This window comes from Dendrobates tinctorius, unplaced genomic scaffold (assembly GCF_039654945.1).
Source record: "Dendrobates tinctorius isolate UK_male_01 unplaced genomic scaffold, ASM3965494v1 ptg000341l, whole genome shotgun sequence".
In the NCBI taxonomy this organism is placed as follows: Eukaryota; Metazoa; Chordata; class Amphibia; order Anura; family Dendrobatidae; genus Dendrobates; species Dendrobates tinctorius.
In genome coordinates this window covers 2,447,501-2,469,670 of record NW_027362007.1, presented here as the reverse complement: position 1 = coordinate 2,469,670, position 22,170 = coordinate 2,447,501, and the positions used below count along the sequence as shown (strand labels likewise).

Sequence of the window (22,170 nt, the reverse complement as noted above, 5' to 3'; positions counted from 1 at the left end):
TTGTGAGATCTTCCTGTGTGGAAGCTCACTAGCGATCATTTAGCGATGCACCAGCGATTCTGACTGGGTCATATTGCTGGTCGGATCGCTGGTGCATCTCTAAGTGTAAAAGGGCCTTAAGTGAGCTAATTCAATTATCAGACTTTTGGAAGGTAATTGAGACTCTAGACATTATGGGAATACACGGAATGATACAGGGCAACAAGAGAACACTATGGAAATCCGTAAAATATAAATAGACACAAAATGATACCCACATAACATATCACACCATCACAATTAATATTTCTTATTACATTTGTAAAATCCAGAAATTGATACAATACTAGATATAAATATTCCTGTAATAAATTCCTAAATTGCCTCGTATCTAATAAATACAAATGATGGAGACCTTACCCTTTCATAGACTCTAATTTCAGAGCAGTTTGCAGAGTTAGATCTGTAGAAAGGTGTTATGTGATTTCTTGAACTCCGTCTTGAAGATGTAGTCATTGAAGGGTTAAGGAATTAAGGGCCAGTGGGAGAGTGTGGCTGGAGATTGTGGATTTCTGCTAATTAGGACTGTTTAATAGGAGTCATGTAGAAGGCTCTGGAGAATTATCGATATCAGTCAGACGCCTCCAGGTATAAGTAGCTGCAGGAGGACGGTGGGTGGCGGAGTCTTCCCTGGACTTGTTCCTTATCCCATTTCTTGACAATTTGCAATGTGGCTTCTCCCATATACAATATTTATTCTGCAAGTTCTTAATGCGGAACCTCAGTTCATCACTAGTGTTAACTCCACCAAGGGACCCCGGTCTTCCAAAATTTTCCTGGGGCTCCAGGCTCCTTGGAATGCCTCCTACCCATTTAGCGCCCAGCGACTCGGCTCCTCCGTCCAGTTGGCTATTGAGCGGATAAACAAGGAATGGGGTCAACATTTCTTTAGTAACAGGACGCTGGAGTTTGTGTACACGGACTGCGGCTGTAACGCCAAGGTGTCGCTCAGTGCTTTCATTCGCCAAGTGGAAGAGTTTAATATTGCCGCCTTGTTTGGGCCGGTTTGCCCAGAAGCTGCTGAGGTATATATGTATAATTATTATTATTATTGTTATTAATGTTTTTTAGGGTGGGGAATCAGGAATTTAATTTAATTAATAATTTGGGGATTATGCACTCATTATGTCACCCACCCTTCTTTATAAGCCCACCATATAAGTTGCAGAAGTTGTGTCCCTATGTCTTGTCATTGTTTGGAAGCAGAGAACTGTCCTGGTGAGTAGATTGATATCTTGTGTTGTAACTGTTTCCAGATATTGTGTATCAGAAGAGAAAACTGTAAAATTGCATTTCTTATAAAGTTCAGTGGCTTGTTGAAAAAAAAAAAAAATCTAGGCAAAAAACATATTGTCCATCTTTGATATAAATGATTGCATAACATGGCGATATACAAAGTATCAGTTTTCAGCAACATGAATATTTGTCACACATTTGACCTACCAAAATGTATTTATTATGTAAGTTAACAAAAGAAAGTGCTTAACCAAAGAAAATGTTTTTCATGGATGAATAAATCACTGTCATTTCTAGAAACTTCATATATCAAAAACGGTAGTGCAAGCAAATATAAGAAACATTGTCATATATCTTATGAGAGAAATCTGCATCTTTCTCCACTTATGAGCCACTTCTCCTTTGCTCCTGAATTTATCACTCACTCTGAAAAATTGCTAAAATCCTTACTGCTTAGGGAAGATGGATTATCAGCTCACTGATGGATCAGATTACAGCAGCATATTGTAGTGTATGGAGAAGGGAGGCAGAGGAGAAAAGAGAAGCACAGTGAGAAGCCAGGCAAGGGGAGACACAAATAATATTGCTTTTTCGTAAGTGTCTTATGTCACCAAAGTTCTGGTGTCTGTCACACTACTCTGAAAATGCTGCCCAGTATCAATGTCCTCTTTGCTGATGCTTTTTAGTTGCTTTTAATGTTTTATATCACCCCAGCACTGGTTTCACAGCTGCAATGCTCAGTACTGCTTTTATAATGCCATATATACTTCTACTTCTAACAGTTATCTCATACAAGAGCTAGTTTCACAGCTGTAATGCGCAGTACTTATATTTACTGCTGCTTCTTGCAGTTATCTCACCCAAGAGCTGGATTCACATCTACAATGTTCAGTACTCCTAAAAAATTTCCTTCGTGCTGCTGCTGCTTCTGAACTTGTGCTACATATAGAGAGAACAGGTGTCTCTCATGTTTATGAATGGGAGTACAGTCTCTACCCACTAACTCAGAGATAGCTAAAAAAAAATTAGAGCTAGAACCTGCAGATGGAAAAACTGGTGAAAATTATATATACAAGTCATTTAATGGCCATAAACATTGTTATTCCTCATGTACACATGTATGACACCTTATTCTGAAAAGTCTCATGAAACTTGTAAACTTTAATTGATTTGTTCTCCCTTGTAGTGAAATAACTTTATATTATCACTTTAAAGTGAATTTATCATCCCAAGGTAATTTTAAGAACATGCCATCATGTGTGTAGTGGAGTAATGACAGTTTTCCTGACCACAATGTCACCTGTGTGGTACAGTTTTCCCATTTACAAGCTCTGTTTCTAGTAGCTTTTCCTGGGCAGGCATCATTTGCTATGTTGTTCTCGCTCTCGGGAACACTGCACCTTGAGCCCACCGCCCTGTGCTGCTAAGGACATAGTAGAGGGTTCTGATTCATGCTCTGGATGAGCTTCTTATGTTCTTCCAACCTAAATACTGTTTACAGCCACTCATAAGAAAGGGCCCCATAGACAGCAAAGATTTTTCAATGGGTGCAGTGTTTCTGAAAGTTTACAGATGGTAAAAATGGAAACCGTCTGACTGCTTGTAGCAGCCATTAGGGTGCAGTAAGGAAATCACTGAAGACATTGAACCTTCATAAATCTACGTACAGAATATTATTACATAGGGCCATCGCTCGGTTTCTTTCTATTTTGAAGGCAATGTCGCCCTTTTCAACCATTTTTTTTACACTAGTGCAATTAAAATGGAAACAAATGAAACAACTTTACCATAAGTCTCATGACATAATGTCACATTACTTTGTTCCTTCAGCTCCCTAGCTGAACCATGTGTCTCCGTGGTAACAGACTACAGACACAATCAGTGCAGTCTGATCCTGCATTCTTATGTTTTTTTTTTCTATTCAGTCTCGTATTTTGTGCTTGTGTAATGTTGTAATGTACCTTTAGTTGTTTATCCAGAGTTTGAGGATTGAAGAAAGGTAAATGGCAGGAGGACCACACTACACGAATGGATTTTTGTTTGTCTGCTTTACATAGTCCACATAGAAACAAAACAGTAACAATTTTTAATGAAAGTTGTTGGACCACTGACAGCTAGCACCACCTATCCTCTGTGGAATTGCTGGGGGGTTCCACTGTGGGGATCGCACAGATCCTGAGAGCGAGGGTCCCACGTCTCCTATTTGGAGTGACGGTTGTTGGACTATCGACTATCTCCAGCCCTGCCGTAGATAATTACTGGGCTCCATACTGATGGGGATTTGCAGAGTCGTTTTCTTGGGATTAGTGGTGGCAGTAGTGCTTTACACGTACTCTTCATGGTCATTTTCTGTACGCAGGTCACTGGCTTACTGGCCTCATCTTGGAACATTCCAATGTTCGGTTTTGTAAGTCAAACCCCGAAGCTTGATAACACCCGAACCTACGATACCTACGTCAAAATGGTGTCCCCTCTCCAGCGAATGTCTGATGCTCTGGAAAAAACCCTGAAACATTTCACCTGGAAATACGTTGCCTTGCTTGGAGGATCGACCGAAGGGTCAACGTGGGATAAAATCGATGAGTTGTGGACGTTGCTGCAAAGTCAATTGCCCATAAACTTTGTCGTCACGGTCAAGATGAAATGTGACCCCAAGAACCCAGACAGTCTGCAAGAGACTCTCGGCTCGGTGGCGTCGCTCGCCAGAGGTAACAATCACATGAATATTATTCATGACACTGATACATGGTTTTCCCTTTGGACATTTTTACTCCATAACCCCGTGAAATCAGTTTATTTTCTTTTAACATTGTATTTATCCAAATAGCAGTGGATGTGCAGTACCGGTCCGCGACCACTATACAGATGATGGCGCTGTGGTGTTCCACTCAACAACTAATCACATCTATGAGCCGCCAGCATTGGAAATAGCTGTTTGGCGGGGCTACTGGTCTCACCATTGCCATTCTGATACTAATGACCGATCCTAAAGAAAGTCCATCAATATAAAAGTACTGGTCTACCCCTTTAATAATAATGAAAAAAAAAACTGGTTTTTGAGGGTTAAGAGAAAACCCCAGCAAAAACACAAACTTGGGAACGTTGCAACGTAATTAATTGTTGAATAAAACTATATTATTTATCCTGCACGGTGAATGCCGTTAATAAAAAACTAACTATGCTATAACCAATCATCTCTACTCAGAAAACACAAATGGCACCAATAAAAAGTAAGAAGCCCTCATACAGTTCTGTAAGAGTACATTTCTTGTACAAAAGTAGTAAATTGTATCAACGCGCAGATTAAAGTCAATATGTCATTTATTCAGCACGGCGAAGTCTGTAAAAAATAAAACGTAAAATCAATTCCAGATCACTTGTGCTTTGCTCATGTGTAACAGCAAAGTAAGAATTAAAAAGTGAGAAAAAAAGTTGTATGACCCAAAAATGGTGACAGCAAAACTGGATGTACGAGAAAAGAAAAAGCCTTCATACAGCTCCATCTGTGGAAATAAAGGAAGTTCTGGGTGTCAGAATATGGAGGCCTATTCTTTAGAAGCCAATTAGTAGCAAAACATTAAAGATATATAATTTGGTATTGTCCTGATTGTACCGACCCACAGAATAAAGAAAAAGGATGAATTAGACTGAACGGTGTTTAAAAAATATAAACAAAATATAGATTTATAATTTCAGTTTTTTGTTTTATTTTGCTTATCTAAACGTTCTGAGACTGATACAAGTTTTGGTTTTCTTCAGTGTTTTCACTCTTTTAGTCTCTGTTTTTAGGGTTACTGACGTACAAGTATATAAATTCCATAGGTTCTGACACTTTTATTGACAAATCCATGAAAATTCTTTGACGCTTCAATATTCCCAGCGCTGCCCCTTATCCTCCGCACTCCTGCCCCTTATCCTCCGCACTCCTGCCCCTTATCCTCCGCACTCCTGCCCCTTATCCTCCGCACTCCGGCCCCTTATTCTCCGCACTCCGGCTCCTTATCCTCCGCACTCCTGCCCTTTATCCTCCGCACTCCTGCCCCTTATCCTCCGCACTCCTGCCCCTTATCCTCCGCACTCCTGCCCCTTATCCTCCGCACTCCAGCCCCTTAATCTCCGCACTCCTGCCCCTTATCCTCCGCACTCCTGCCCCTTAATCTCCACACTCCTTCCCCTTATCCTCCGCACTCCTGCCCCTTATCCTCCGCACTCCTGCCCCGTATCCTCCGCACTCCGGCCCCTTATTCTCCGCACTCCGGCTCCTTATCCTCCGCACTCCTGCCCTTTATCCTCCGCACTCCTGCCCCTTAATCTCCGCACTCCTGCCCCTTAATCTCCGCACTCCTGCCCCTTAATCTCCGCACTCCTGCCCCTTAATCTCCGCACTCCTGCCCCTTAATCTCCGCACTCCTGCCCCTTAATCTCCACACTCCTTCCCCTTAATCTCCGCCCTCCTGCCCCTTATTCTTCGCACTCCTGCCACTTATTCTTCGCACTCCTGCCCCTTATCCTCCGCACTCCTGCCCCTTATCCTCCGCACTCCTGCCCCTTATCCTCCGCACTCCTGCCCCTTATCCTCCGCACTCCTGCCCCTTATCCTCCGCACTCCTGCTCCTTATCCTCCGCACTCCTGCCCCTTATTCTCCGCACTCCTGCCCCTTATTCTCCGCACTCCTGCCCCTTACTCTCCGCACTCCTGCCCCTTACTCTCCGCACTCCTGCCCCTTACTCTCCGCACTCCTGCCCCTTATTCTCCGCACTCGTGCCCCTTATTCTCCGCACTCGTACCCCTTATTCTCCGCACTCGTGCCCCTTATTCTCCGCACTCGTGCCCCTTATTCTCCGCACTCGTTCCCCTTATCCTCCGCACTCCTGCCCCTTATCCTCCGCACTCCTGCCCCTTATCCTCCGCACTCCTGCTCCTTATTCTCCGCACTCCTGCTCCTTATTCTCCGCACTCCTGCCCCTTATCCTCCGCACTCCTGCCCCTTATCCTCCGCACTTCTGCCCCTTATTCTCCGCACTCCTGCCCCTTATTCTCCGCACTCCTGCCCCTTATCCTCCGCACTCCTGCCCCTTATTCTTCGCACTCCTGCCCCTTATCCTCCGCACTCCTGCCCCTTATCCTCCGCACTCCTGCCCCTTATTCTTTGCACTCCTACCCCTTATCCTCCGCACTCCTGCCCCTTAATCTCCGCACTCCTGCCCCTTAATCTCCGCACTCCTGCCCCTTAATCTCCGCACTCCTGCCCCTTAATCTCCGCACTCCTGCCCCTTAATCTCCGCACTCCTGCCCCTTATCCTCCGCATTCCTGCCCCTTAATCTCCGCACTCCTGCCCCTTAATCTCCGCCCTCCTGCCCCTTAATCTCCGCCCTACTTCCCCTTTTTCTTCGCCCCCCTTGCCCCTTTTTCTTCGCCCTCCTGCCCCTTATTCTTCGCCCTCCTGCCCCTTATTCTTCGCCCTCCTGCCCCTTATTTTTCGCCCTCCTGCCCCTTATTCTTCGCCCTCCTGCCACTTATCCTCCGCACTCCTGCCCCTTATCCTCCGCACTCCTGCCCCTTATCCTCCGCACTCCTGCCCCTTATCCTCCGCACTCCTGCCCCTTATCCTCCGCACTCGTGCCCCTTATTCTCCGCACTCGTGCCCCTTATTCTCCAAACTCCAGCACCTTATTCTCCAAACTCCTGCCCCCTTATTCTCCACACTCCTGCCCCTTATCCTCCGCATTCCTGCCCTGTTCTCTGCACTCCTGTCCCTTATTCTCCACACTCCTGCACTTTATTTTCCATACTCCCACCCCTTATTCTCCAGACTCCTGCCCCTTATTCTCCACACTCCTACCCTTTATTCTCCACACTCCAGCCCCTTATTCTCCACACTCCAGCCCCTTATTCTCCACACTCCAGCCCCTTATCCTCCGCACTCCAGCCCCTTATCCTCCGCACTCCAGCCCCTTATCCTCCGCACTCCAGCCCCTTATCCTCCGCACTCCTGTCCCTTATTTTCCATACTCCAGCCCCTTATTCTCCACACTCCTGCCCTTTATTTTCCATACTCCTGCCCCTTATTCTCCGCACTCGTGCCCCTTATTCTCCAAACTCCAGCACCTTATTCTCCAAACTCCTGCCCCCTTATTCTCCACACTCCTGCCCCTTATCGTCCTCCAGGCCCTGGGTACCATACCCCTGTAAAAAAAAGAATAAAAAATAAAAAAATCGGGGTATATTTACCTTCCGACGTCCCGCGCTGCATTCCCGGCCTAAGCGTTCCCAGTAATGCCTTGCGGCAAGGTCCTGTGATGATGTAGTCTCGCGTGACTCTAGCGGTCTCGCGAGATCGCTATAGCAACGCGAGACCAACGTTATCAAAGGTCGCGCAAGGCATTACTGTGAGCGCTGAGGCCCGGGATGGCAGCGCGGGATGCCGGAAGGTAAATATACCCCAATTTTTTTTTTAGCATTTTAACATTCTATCTTTTACTATTGAGGCCGCATAGGCGGCCTCAATAGTAAAAACCTGGTCACACTTGTCAAACACTATGTTTGACGAGTGTGACCAACCTGTCAATCACTTTCCAAGCGATGCTTCAAATCGCTTGGAAAGTGCTTGAATATCGCACGCGAAAATCGCGGCAAAATCGCGATCATAATTGCGGTAAAATCGCACGGAAAAAAACGCGCGATTTCTGGAAAGGAGTCCGGTTTTTAGTGTCCGGAATAAAACGCTACGTGGGCACATAGCCTAAAACAATAAATTGTAGAGAAGGATGATGGGTAGATGAGGTGGATGCAATTACAGCCTCTGCCTCTGTGACTGTGAGACTGCATGCTGTGAGAGGGAGGAGAGAGCAGAAATAGGGAGACCTTCTGATCAGGACCTTGTACACAGCACATGCAGGTGTAAACTGCACCTTTTCTTGTTTTCCTTACAGTCATCATACTTGTGGCAAATTCTGAGGACTCCAGGCTGATCCTGCTGGAAGCTGAAAAACAGGGGTTGATAAACGGACTTTTTGTCTTCATCATGATGCAGCAGTTTGAAGTCAGCGGATTTCTGGTGAGTCCGCAAGGGATTTTCCATGTAAACCATCATTTCATATAGAAGTACTCTACACATGAACTAGATATAAGGAATGCAGTTTCGCTCAGAGGGACGTCTTAATGGGGTTTCCCGCTGCTACTGACATCCACATGTCGATGATGTGTCAGCAGTACACAATCAGCAGGTATCTGCCAACACAACATGAGACCCGATCACTTCCCGATGCAAAAGTAAGCAGCGCCGGACTACCCCTTTAGGCTGTGTGCACACGCTGCGGATTTTGCTAGCGGTTTTGGCCGCTGCGGACCCGCAGCAGTTTTTGCTGCGGTGTACAGTACCATGATTCCCTATGGGAATCAAAAACAGCAGTGCAGACGGTGCGGAATTTTCTGCGCGGATTATCTTATTATGTCAATTCTTTCTGCGGATTCCCCTGCGGTTTGCCATCTCCTCCATTGAGGAGATGAAAAACCGCAGGGCCAAACCGCAGAGCAATCCGCAGGTAAAACCGCAGGTCTTTTGACCTGCGGATTTTACAAAATCCGCGCGGATGAATCCGCACCTAATCCGCAGCGTGTACACACAGCCTTAATGTTTTTCTGTGAAGACCAAGCATTAGATATTTTGTTGCACCCAGTTACCCCCTATTTTTTTTTTTACAGTTTATACGCTATTGTTTCATGGTCCAGACGTAAGACGTTCAGTCGAGTAAGAGTGGAATGCCTCTTAAGGGTGCATTTTTTCAGGTGCCTGTGCACCATCGTCCAAAAATGTATTCCGTGACTGCATTACATTTCAGCCATAATATTATTCTACTTTCAGACGTACTGTACATTATAATGAATCTGGGTCGCCCTCCCAGGGCTGTGGGGTACTCGGTACCGGGCCGGTGACAGGGGAATGTGTCACAGTGGCGGTGACCCGGTCCGTGGCCCTGGGCGCCCAAGTAATGGGGGAATGTAATGTAGTTTAAGTGGAATAGTTTGTGACGCCACCTGTGGTGTTCGGCAAGTGAGATGTTAGGCCAACGCTGCATGTGGATCCTCTGGGACTGGTGGTGTGCTGCAGCATGGATGGTGTAGCTCCCCACAGGTGAAGCTGTAGCCCCAGGGCCGTGTAGTTGTAATGGTTGAGGAGAGGCGCAGGTAGTGTAAAGGATGGTACCCAGATGTAGTAGCGCTGAGCGGGTTGGCGCAAGAATGAATGGAGGACACCGAGGCTTGTAGTTCCAAAGCTTTACTCACAGTCTGCGGTACACAAGGGTGCCTGCCTCCGGGCCGTGTCCTCCGGGTCAGAGACTCAGCCAACCCCCAGGCAAGATGAAAAGCTCCTCTCCAACACTCCGCCAACATATACAGTACCTATCCTGAACGACTCCTCTATTGCACCCTAAAGTATGAAGATCTCCAGAACCGTGGTACTCTGGAGTTCCTACTGTCAGATGTTCCCAAGAACGCTACTTGTACGGCAGACAGCTGTAGCCTGCTTCGGGGACTCCCTTCTCCTGAGTTCCGGCTCTCGATCCGATTGCTGTTGTGCCCCAAGTCTTAGATGGGAGTAGTGCATTTACAGCCAACTATTCCACCGGTGTCTGCTGCAGAACCATAAGTGTCCATACAACCTCGGGGACCGGGCCCCGGCCTTGCGCTGAGAACCAATAGGCAGGGTTCCTCTTCCAACCCACGTCCTCTCTGTTCTCCTACTCCTTCGTTCAGTACTTGTCTTTCTCTCTTATGGAAGCTTAGGTTTCAGTTCTACGTCTTTCTCCTTTTCCTTTCCCGTGCCAGCTGGCTCAGATCACTGAGGCAGCTGCAGCACTCCTTCCTCCATCCCTTCTTCCAGGGATCCTCACTCCTGTCTGAGTGACTTCTTACCCGCCTGACCTTCTGACAGACTGAACCCGTAATCCTACACTTTCCCACTCTTTTATGTATCTAAACTCCACCCACCTCCCAGCACATCCCGTGTTCCAAGCAGAGAACCACCAAAGGTGCTCTGCTACTCTCTAAGCACTGAGCCGCAATATGGTTGTGCAGAACTACCCTGTTGTGTGGGGTGCGAGTGTTGGAGCGTGGAAAGGAGTTCCCACCTTACCTGGATGGTGGGGCACTACACCTTAGGAGAAGGTGCAGTACCTATGTGGCGACCGAGCCTCAGGGGCGCCACAAATCCTTCCAGCTTCTCTCACAAAGTCCAGATCCCTTTCCTGTAAAGCGGTGAATTTTGCATAAAACCATGCAAAGTCGTTAATGTGATTGTCAGCAGGATTTTGCTATTTAATCTGAGAGCAGCATAACATGGAAGCAGACAGCCAGATTCCAGGTATCTGTCACTTGTTCAGCAGTTTGCTGTAGTTTCAACACTATCATTGTTTTATCAGCAGGAGATTATCACTGCAGGACAAGGTGTCACCTGCAGGCCAGTCCAGACAATCTGTGTAACCCCGCCCCCACCACTGATTGGTATCTTGGTGACAATGCGCAATGTACACAGGAAGCTGCCAATGAGTGATGAGCGAGTATACTCGTTGCTCAGGTTTTTCCGAGCATGCTCGGGTGTCCTCCGAATATTTTGGCGTGCTCGGAGATTTCGTTTTCGTCATCTCATCTGCATGATTTGTGACTTGCAGACAGGCTGAATACATGTGGGAATTTCCTAACAAACAGGTACTCCACACATGTATTGAACCCTAGTGGTTACTGTATAAATCTGTATTTAGTGAGTTCCTCCTAATGGTGACCGTATAAATCTGGATGTAGTGAGCTCCCTCTAGTGGTGGCTGTATAAATCTATATGTAGTGAGCTCCCTCTAGTGGTGGCTGTATAAATCTATATGTAGTGAGCTCCCCCTAGTGGTGGCTGTATAAATCTGTAGGTAGTGTGCTCCCTCTAGTGACTGTATAAATCTGTATGTAGTGAGCTCTCTCTAGTTGTGGCTGTATAAATCTATATGTAGTGAACTCCCCCTAGTGGTGGCTGTATAAATCTGTATGTAGCGAGCTCCCTCTAGTGGTGGCTGTATAAATCTACATGTAGCGAGCTCCCTCTTGTGGTGGCTGTATAAATCTACATGTAGCGAGCTCCCTCTAGTGGTGGCTGTATAAATCTATATGTAGTGAGCTCCCTCTAGTGGTGACTGTATAAATCTGTATGTAGTTAGCTTCCTCTAGTGGTGGCTGTATAAATCTATATGTAGTTAGCACACTCTAGTGGTGGCTGTATAAATCTATATGTAGTGAGCTCCCCCTAGTGGTGGCTGTATAAATCTGTAGGTAGTTTGCTCCCTCTAGTGACTGTATAAATCTGTATGTAGTGAGCTCCCTCTAGTTGTGGCTTTATAAATCTATATGTAGTGAGCTCCCCCTAGTGGTGGCTGTATAAATCTGTATGTAGTGAGCTCCCTCTAGTGGTGGCTGTATAAATCTGTATGTAGTGAGCTCCCCCTAGTGGTGGCTGTATAAATCTGTAGGTAGTGTGCTCCCTCTAGTGACTGTATAAATCTGTATATAATGAGCTCCCTCTAGTTGTGGCTGTATAAATCTATATGTAGTGAGCTTCCCCTAGTGGTGGCTGTATAAATCTGTATGTAGTGAGCTCCCTCTAGTGGTGACTGTATAAATCTGTATGTAGTGAGCTCCCTCTAGTGGTGGCTGTATAAATCTATATGTAGTGAGCTCCCCCTAGTGGTGGCTGTATAAATCTGTATGTAGTGAGCTCCCTCTAGTGGTGACTGTATAAATCTATGTAGTGCGCTCCCCCTAGTGGTGGCTGTATAAATCTGTAGGTAGTGAGCTCCCTCTAGTGTTGGGTGTATAAATCTGTAGGTAGTGAGCTTCTTCTAGTGGTGACTGTATAAATCTGTATGCAGTGAGCTCCCTCTAGTGGTGACTGTATAAATCTGTATGTAGTGAGCTCCCCCTAGTGGTGGCTGTATAGATCTGTAAGTAGTGAACTCTTTTATTATAAAAATACAAAACTTACAATCAATAAATAGCAAAAATCAAACCCCAGTAAAAGCAACCGTCCGAGTCCAACATTACCCCCCCAGTCCAAAGCAAAGTCTGGGTCCAGCATGACTGCCCCCAGCCAAAACAACCCCCCCAAAATCAAACAAAAATCAAAATCTGTCTTCTTTCTCAGAGAAGCTTCCTCCATCATCTTTCTCTCTTATGCTGTTTTCTGTCCTTTACTCGTCTTTTCACTTTTTGATTCCTCCAGATCTCCTCCTCCCCAGGTTACCTCACCCAAGGAGAGAAGAAACATTCTATTATTACACGTGCACATACACACTTCATACCAAACCTGACAAAGAAACCTCTGGTCCATCGCCCAAAAAGAAACATAAAAGCCAACTGGCTTAAAACACATCTATCTAAACCATAAACCACACATTTTTTTTCCATATATATTTTTTTATTATAGCAAATACAACTATAACAACAAATACAACTATAACAACAAATACAACTACAGCAAACCCACCAACAATCCCCCCACCATAAACCAAAAAAACCACACAATACAAAAATAAGCTCACTGAGGAACTCATGACCTCCTGCTTACAAGACTGGTGCATTAACCCTGTAAGCCACTGGATCATCACCCTACAATGCAATGCTACATCACTCTCTATATTACAACACTTACCCAGAGCCAGGATTGGTGCCTGTAAGCCCTATATCAGTATTTCACTTGTGCAAAACAAAAATCTGATAGTGAAAAGCCCTCAGCCCGCCACCAGGAAACCGGAGATGACAGGCTTCTATCCTAACAATCCTTACTCTACCAGCCGTCCCTACCTGTCTAAACATCTGCCCCTATTTATCTACCTACCTTTCCCTGTTTCTCCCTCCCTGACCCTACTGCCCTACCTAACTCACCACGTGCCTACCTAACTGTCCCCCGGCTGTCCCTGTCCTGCCCCTAACTACCAGTCTCTACTGAAGCCATCTACCTGTCCCTACCACTTACCTGCTTATCTAAGTCCTAGGGTACATTAAATGAGAACCCTCTCCAGAGAAGAGAGGCTCTCACTGCACACAGCCTGTCATACTCCAGAGAGCGCACCTTCACCAGGCCACCCAGAATGCTCCTAACAACCTCGTCCCGGGGGAGGATTTTCTGCTTAGTTGACACTAAGCACCGTGCGTTCCACGTGTAAAACCTGATGACTAAACTGACTAGAAATAAAGTGCCCCGATCTCGGCCACCCAGGGATCTGAATGCCCCATACGCCCACTCCGCATAGGAAAGGTGTGCCAGCCGAGGCCAGCCTATGGAAGCACCCACCCTGTTGTAGACCCCTGTATTAAAAGGACACTGAAGGAGGAAGTGCTCCATGCTTCCTCACAGGGACAGCCTCGATCTACGGAGTTCCTACACTTCAGGTTGTCCCTTACATACAGTTTCCCATGGAAGCAGCGCCAAGCCAAGTCCCAAAACTTCAAGGGGACCCGTGTAGAATTCAATAACCTCAGCCCGCCCTCCAGATCTCGACTTGGGCAATTTTTGAGCACCAGAGGCTTCTGGAAATGGGTCAATAGGACCCTCCTGTCAAGGAATTTCCTCGACATGGTCCTGATCTCCCACATTCCCAGACCCCACTGGCGGATCACCTTCAGAATCGGGGTAGCGTAAGCCGGGAGATGTCCATGCGGTGTGCATAGGTCCTCCACTTGCCCTCCTGCCTCCCATTTCTGGAAGAAGGGCCGAAGCCTTCCCCTGCAGGAGAATACCCACGGAGGAGCCCTCTCTGACCAGAGGTTGGTGATGTTAGTCTTGACAAAAGTGTTTACTAAAAACACCACTGGGTTGACCATACCCAACCCTCCTAGTCTCCTTGTGCGATATGTGACCTCCCGCTTCACTAGGTTCAGCCTGTTTCCCCATAACATCTGGAAAAACAGGCTGTAGACCCGTGTCCAGAGCGGCTCTGGCAACATGCAAACACTGCCCAGGTATATTAACAAGGGAAGCCAAAAACCCTTAACCATGCTAACCCTTTCCCTCAGGGTCAAGGACCAACCCTTCCATTGGTCCACCTTCTGGGCGGCGATCCTAAGCCTGCCCTCCCAATTTTGCTGGGGATAGTCCCCCGGGCCAAATTCGATGCCTAGAATTTTTGCCGATGCCTGGGGCTCTGGAAGAGTGTCCGGGAGACCAAAACTAGGATCTCCCCCTCCCAGCCAGAGACTCTCACACTTTTCCTGATTGATTCTGGACCCAGAAGCCTCCGAGTAGCGACCAACCTCAGACATGACCCACTCCTCACCCGAGGACACGAAAATGGAGACGTCATCGGCATATGCTACCACCCTCAGAGTGGCTTCTGGGGCCGCCTGGTCCATCCTGACTCCCGCCAACGGCCCGCGCTCAATCCTCCTTAAAAGGGGATTTATCGCGAACACGTATAACAGCGGGCTCAACGGACAGCCCTGGCAGACCCCAGACCCAAACTCAAAAGGGCGGCCAGACCAACCATTCACGAGCGGGAAGGTCTCTGCCTCTTCATACAAGATCTTTAGCCAGTTCACAAACCCCCCAGGCAGACCATACCTCAGAAGGACGGACGAGAGGTACTCATGATTCACCCGATCAAAAGCCTTTGCCTGGTCTAAAGACAGCAAATACCCCTTCCAGTGACCAGCCCTACCCTGCTCCACTGCCTCTCGGACACCGAGCACAGCACTAAACGTGCTGCGGCCTGGAACAGAGCAATGCTGGGTCCCCGAAAGGAGTCGGGGTGCAAACTTCACCAGCCGTTTGAACAGCACCTTTGCCAGAACCTTCCGGTCTGTATTGAGAAGCACTATGGGACGCCAATACTCAATACTGGACGAGTCCTTACCCTTTGACAGGATAATCAGGGCCGACTGCCTCATTGACCAGGAAAGAGTGCCCGAGGAGAGACACTCATTAAACACCTCAGACAAGAGGGGGACCAAGGAGTCCCTGAAGGTCTTATAAAACTCGGATGTTAAGCCATCCGGACCTGGCGATTTCTTAGGCCAAAGCCCATCAATGGCCAGTCTCACTTCCTCTTCCCTGATTTCCTCTGTCAAAACGTGAAGCGAGGAGACATCCCCTGGCTCAGGGATGGCTTCGGCAAGGAAAGCCAACATCACGTTCCGATCCAGATCCCTCTTCCCCAAGAGGTGTGAGTAGAAAGATCTGATCACCTCCAGGATCCCTGATTTGGATCTGCAGGGAATCCTACATCCATGATCTTTTTGTCACTACCAAACTTTCCTTCCTCGCCATCACCGAAACCTGGCTCACCCCTTCTGACACAGCCTCTCCTGCTGCACTTTCGTATGGCGGCTTCCACCTTTCTCACACCCCCCGCCCCAGCAGCAAACATGGCGGAGGAGTTGGTTTTCTCCTGTCAGATACCTGCTCCTTCACCCCAATCCCACTGCCACCCTCTGTTACCCTCCCTTCCTTTGAGGTGCACTCTGTGCGCATCTACTGCCCCTCCAACCTCCAACTGGCTGTCATCTACCGCCCCCCAGGGCCAACCACCACCTTCTTTGACCACTTCACCACCTGGTTACTTCATTTCCTTTCCGCGGACATCCCTACTATCATCATGGGCGACTTCAACATCCCCATTGACACTTCCCTCTCAGCTGACACTAAACTTCTCTCACTTCCTCCTTCGGCCTCACTCAATGGTCTTCTACATCCACCCATAAAGATGGCCACACACTGGACCTCATCTTCACCCGCCTCTGCTCCCTATCTAACCTCTCTAACTCACCTCTTCCTCTCTCTGACCACAACCTGCTCACATTCTCTTCCCTCTTCACTCCATGTCTACAATCCCCACCCCACAAACTTTCACACCCTCGCAGGAATCTTAAACACCTTGACCTACACTCATTCTCTGAATCCCTCCTCCCTCTCACAGATATAAGTTCCTTACACAATGCAGATGTTGCTGCTGCTCTATATAACACCACAATAGCTGTAGCTTTGGAATCCGCTGCCCCACTTACACATACCAAAACTCGCAAAATCAACAGACAGCCCTGGCACACCAACCTGACCAAAGAGCTGAGGCGAGCTTCCAGGGCTGCTGAGCGCAGATGGAAAAGATCCCACTCCAACGAGCACTTCATCGCATTCAAACAGTCCCTCACTACTTTCAAGACCACACTCGCCACAGCTAAACAAACCTACTTCTCATCTCTCATATCCTCCCTGTCTCACAACCCTAAACAGTTATTCAACACCTTCAATTCTCTCCTTCGCCCCCCAGCACCTCCTCCCTCCCCACTCATCTCAGCTGAAGACTTTGCCTCATTTTTCAAGCAGAAAATTGATAACATCAGGGACAGTTTTGGTCAACAACCCCCAGAGCCCTTCCTCCTGACTTCCCAGCCCTCCACCTTCAAAACCAACTTCTCCACCATTACAGAAGATCGACTCTCCACTCTACTCTCAAGATCACATCTCACCACCTGTGCACTCGACCCAATCCCATCCCACTTCATACCAAACCTCACCACAGTCTTCATCCCAACCCTAACCCATCTCTTCAACCTATCACTAACAACTGGTGTTTTCCCCTCAAGCTTTAAACATGCCTCCATCACACCTATCCTCAAAAAGCCCTCTCTTGACCCATCCTCTGTATCTAGCTATCGCCCTATATCACTTCTCCCCTACGCTTCCAAGCTACTGGAACAACACGTCTACCTTGAACTGTCCTCCCATCTCTCTTCTTGCTCCCTCTTCGACCGCTTACAATCTGGCTTCCGGTCACACCACTCCACTGAAACTGCCCTTACTAAGGTCACCAATGACCTCTTAACCGCCAAGAGCAAGCGACACTACTCTGTCCTCCTCCTCCTGGACCTGTCGGCTGCCTTTGACACAGTGGACCATTCCCTATTATTACAGACCCTCTCATCCCTCGGCATCACAGACTTGGCTCTATCCTGGATCTCATCATACCTAACAGACCGGACATTCAGCGTCTCCCACTCACACACCACCTCCTCACCTCGCCCCCTATCTGTCGGAGTCCCACAAGGTTCAGTCCTTGGGCCCCTGCTGTTCTCTATTTACACCTTTGGCCTGGGACAGCTTATAGAATCTCATGGCTTTCAGTATCATCTTTGCGCTGATGACACACAGATCAACATCTCTGGACCAGATATCACCTCCCTACTAACCAGAATCCCTCAATGTCTGTCCACTATTTCATCCTTCTTCTCCGCTAGATTTCTGAAACTCAACATGGACAAAACAGAATTCATCATCTTTCCCCCATCTCACGTGACCCCCCCTATGAACCTATCAATTACAGTAAATGACTGCCCACTCTCCCCAGTCCCACAAGCTCGCTGCTTCGGAGTAATCCTTGACGCTGATCTCTCCTTCAAACCACATATCCAGGGACTCCGCCCCCTCCCAAAGACCCTCCCAATGTTAGCTCTGGAACCTCACCCCCGACCCCCGTCTCAGCAGGGTCGTCAAGGGCTTGGAACCGGTTAGAGAGGGGGATCAGAGGGGAGTCGGTGGGACCTTCCTTAGGCACCTTGGTCAGGGAGGGAGATTTTCCATCTCCCTTCTTTTTCTTTTTTTACTTTTGGCACTCTTGGCACTCTTTGTACTCTTGTCACCCCTTTCTTTTGGCTGTTCCCCTCCATCCTCATCAAAACTTTCATATTGGGAGGCGTCTGAGAGTTCAGCCACCTCCTCATTCTCCATCTGCCTGATCTCCTCATTCACCACTTCCTCCCCCGGGGCCTCAGTGACATGGGCTGTCTCCTCGGAGGAGGGGGCAGCCATCACCCCAGTTTCCAGGGGCTCCTCCTGCCCCCTGCCTTCCTGACGCTTTGCCTGCCTCCACTGGTAAGAGGTGCCCCTAGCCCTGCCATTCCTCATCGGCCCCTCAGCTCCTCCCCCGCTGCCACCTCCAACCTCTGCAGAGGTTGCACCGCCAAGAACTTCCTCGCGGCTCCCCTCCGCCCGGCCGGCCATGGCATTAGAGAAGGAACGAGGGTAGCGCCTGAACGGGTGACCTAGATCACCACACAGGTGATATCGAATGACAGCACAGGATGCGGCGAGGTGACCCACCACGCCACACAAGGCACATTTCTGCACCTTGCAGCCCACGCTGAAGTGGCGAGGATCACCACACCTGTGGCAAACCTTCGGCTGCCCCTGGTAGAATACCAGAATCCGATCCCTTCCCAGGAAAGCCGAGAAAGGGATGTGGGTGACAGTGCCCCCTGAACGCTTCAACTTTACCATGAAGATCCAGCCTCCTGACCAGATGCCAAAATCGTCCCGGTTCTTCTTAGGGACCTCCACAACCTCGCCATACCAGCTCAACCAGGTCATTATGTCGATGCCAGAAAGACTCATTACATTTTATCCAAGAAGTATCATCTCTCCTTGCGGAGAATGACATGCTAAGCATGTCGAGGTGAGGAGACTTAAAGCCGCAATGCTCCTCTGGGAAATATGCTAATTATGCAAATTGTCTCTTCAGAGAGGAAGAGGACTAGAACTGTAGTGCCACCTATTGGAGGTAGCAATCCTAAAAGTCAATGTTGACCCTTTAACGAGCCTACTTACATGACTTAGGATAAAAGCCAAGCCAGAATCTCCATTTGCAGACACTGTGTTTCGGGGTACTGCCCCTCGTCAGTGCAAAGTGGGAGATCTGGTTTGGCTGTGAGAGAGGCGTCTGACCGATATCCAAGAAGTATCATCTCTCCTTGCGGAGAATGACATGCTAAGCATGTCGAGGTGAGGAGACTTAAAGCCGCAATGCTCCTCTGGGAAATATGCTGTCCGCAAGGCAGACGCCTCTCTCACAGCCAAACCAGATCTCCCACTTTGCACTGATGAGGGGCAGTACCCCGAAACACAGTGTCTGCAAATGGAGATTCTGGCTTGGCTTTTATCCTAAGTCATGTAACTAGACTCGTTAAAGGGTCAACATTGACTTTTAGGATTGCTACCTCCAATAGGTGGCACTAGAGTTCTAGTCCTCTTCCTCATTACATGTTAAAACGGTCACTTTCTTCGGCCCACTTTGGCGAGAAATTGCCTCAACAGCAAACCCTCGCCAGCTGGGCTCCTCCTTTACAAGCTCATAATTCGACCAAAGAGCTCCAAGCCCTCCGGCCGAACAAAGCTGATATCAAAGGTGGAGGTCCCAAAAGGATGTATCAGAGCAAAGAGGTCAATAGCCCTGAAGTCCATCTTCATGAGGAGCTTCACAACATTTGTCCTGGATGGACATGCCTCATCGCCCCTCCAGCGAAGACAAACTACATTTCTCCTGGAGACCCCCTGCCCGGCTGTCGGGAGGGACCACACGGTCTCCCCTCCCCTTTTCTCTTGGAAGGCAGCTACACCAAACTTATCTAGCCAGTACAACGCCACCTCTCTTCCCTCTACAATGATAGTCCGCTCCCCTTTTTTGAGGGCCTCCAGGAAACGGCGGCGAAAAGCATCATTCCCTGGGTCTGGAGATGAGGAAGACCCCCGCAGAATCCCACCTGCAGCAGCCGCATAACTAATGGTGCCTGCAGGTGAGGAGAGCGATGGACCAGCCCCTAAATTCCCTGAACTCTCAACCTCACAGTCAACCATCTCCACTGGGCCGGGGTGGGTAGCGGGCTCCACACAGCGGGATCGGGGGGTCCCAGGAAGGGGGACAAACACCAACCTCTCCTCCGATGTTTTCTTCCTTTGTTTCTTTTTCCCCCTCCTGGTTGCCTCGTCCCCGTAGTCCTCATCCCCAAACTTCAGGTGGGCTTAATTTACTGGGGACTCTAGCTGACGGATCTGCTGCAGGACGAGGCAACCCCCGCTACTGCTGTTATTGCTGCTGCCATCATCCGCATCACCCCCATCATCCTCTGAAATACTATTATCTGATGAGAGTGGGACCTGCACTGGATCTATCCCGCTGTGTGTGGCCTGGAGATCACTTACCAAGCCCCCAGGTGGGTACGGTGCCTCCTCCATCTCCACATGGTCCACCTCCTCCACCTGGGTCGGACGCCGAGACCCCTCTGGCTCCTTTGCAGCAGCCATTTTGTGGAATTGGTCCTCATTCGCCAATTTTTCCTGGAAAGGCCCGCTGTTGTCCAATATGGCCGCTCTCCGGGCTTCAATGCCCTCAATACAGATCCCCAGGCTGGATATCCTGGCTGTTAGGGCAGACTTCTCTGTACAGGAGGCTCTGTCTGCAGCCTGCCTCGTCTCATTCATCTCCTCCTGGAGCCTCCTCAGGGTCTTCCCATCCTCCTCATACTCGCAGAGGTACACATGGATGCGGGAGCCATAGCTGGTAACCGGCTCCCGTGCGGCCCTAGTGCCCCAATCCTCCTGCACCACCGCCGCTGCACCTCTGCGAGTACTCTGCTCATCTCTGGGAGGAGATACCGCAGCGGCCCTCGCCTCAGCCTTAGCAGCTTTGCAGCCCTCCTGGGCTCCTCCATGTTTCGGGCCTTGCCAGATCTGGCGACCCTTTTTGCCGGTAGCAATGAGCTCCCACCCCTTGCCGGCTTAGACTGAGGGGTGGGAGAAGGGGACTCAGCCCTACAGTTCATCCACTACACCCCTCTCTTTCCTGGGTCAGAGAGGGGGAATTCCTGGGTGTAAAAAATAAACTGGTGACTCTCCTGGAGCAAGCAGAACAGCACACCTTCCTCCACAGACTACAGGCTCCTAGTGGTGGCTGTAGAAATCTGTATGTAGTGAGCTCCTCCTATTGCTGGCTGTATAAATCTGTATGTAATGAGCACCCCCTAGTGGTGGATGTATAAATCGGTATGTAGTGAGCTCCCCCTAGTGGTGGCTGTATAAATCTATATCTAGTGAGCTCCCTCTAGAGGTGGCTGCATAAATCTGTACGTGGTGAGCTCCCCCTAGTGGTGACTGTATAAATCTTTATGTAGTGAGCTCCCCCTAGTGGTGGATGTATAAATCTATTTGCAGTGAGTGTTCCCTAATGGTTGGTACAGTCAGACAGCAAAATAGCATTAACCGTTTTGCTTAGGCATCAAATGAAATAAAGATGCTAAATATAAAAAAAAAGGAAAAATTATAACATTATGGTAAATTCATTAGATACACAAAAACAGACAGTTTGCATATTTGGTTAAAAAAAACAAATATGTAGAAAAATTAGAGTAAAAAATAATATTGGTAAATGCACATAGGACTTTATGACATATGAACGCAAATATCTAATAGCAACCCTGAAAGAGTTAATAGCACTGGCTATAATGGGCCTGTCCTAACGAGGTGAATGGAAAGGGAATGGGTTGGAGAATAAGTGACTCTCTGGATAATATTCTATAACTGATGAATAAATATATGAGCACAATGTTATAAATCCACATCTACTGGTGTCACACCGGCTGTGAATAATTAATCGATCATTAGTGTTGTCATTCCTATTTCCCGGCAGCCGGTAAGACTGATATTAATTATCATTCTCTATATTTACTTTTAGGACATTTTTTGGAAGGACACTTTGATCAATGAAAAGAACGAGACCATTGTCCGGGCCTATGAAGCCGTCCTCATGATAGCGCTGAACTCCTATAGTTACACGTCTTTCATGAATCAGGTCTACGAAAAGCTGAAGGGTCCCCCGTTCTATAGCGACATTGAGGCAGAGGACCAGGTACCCAATTCGGGATGTGACGCATTATACAATGCAGCCAGTAGGTGGCAGTGCTGGTATTACTTTTGACCAATCCACAGTTTAGATTTAGTCCCACAATGATTGCTCTGCTTTGTAAAATGTTAGTAATAATCTGCAATCCGGGCAGTCACCAAACTTTCCTAAACACTTGGAAAACTCCTCCT

The 22,170-nt window shown here is 48.2% G+C and overlaps 1 protein-coding gene across 1 annotated transcript in view; it reads left to right on the top strand.

Moving 5' to 3' along the window:
* The first annotated feature begins 707 nt into the window (after positions 1 to 707).
* The window catches only part of LOC141074880 (guanylate cyclase 2G-like), a 107,705-nt gene continuing 86,242 nt past the window's right edge, over positions 708 to 22,170 (top strand). Inside the window, exons 1-4 of the mRNA XM_073562189.1 lie at positions 708 to 1,064; positions 3,635 to 3,983; positions 8,210 to 8,334; positions 21,812 to 21,985. Of these exons, the coding sequence (XP_073418290.1) occupies positions 708 to 1,064; positions 3,635 to 3,983; positions 8,210 to 8,334; positions 21,812 to 21,985 (1,005 nt within the window). The remainder of the gene's footprint in view (positions 1,065 to 3,634; positions 3,984 to 8,209; positions 8,335 to 21,811; positions 21,986 to 22,170) is intronic.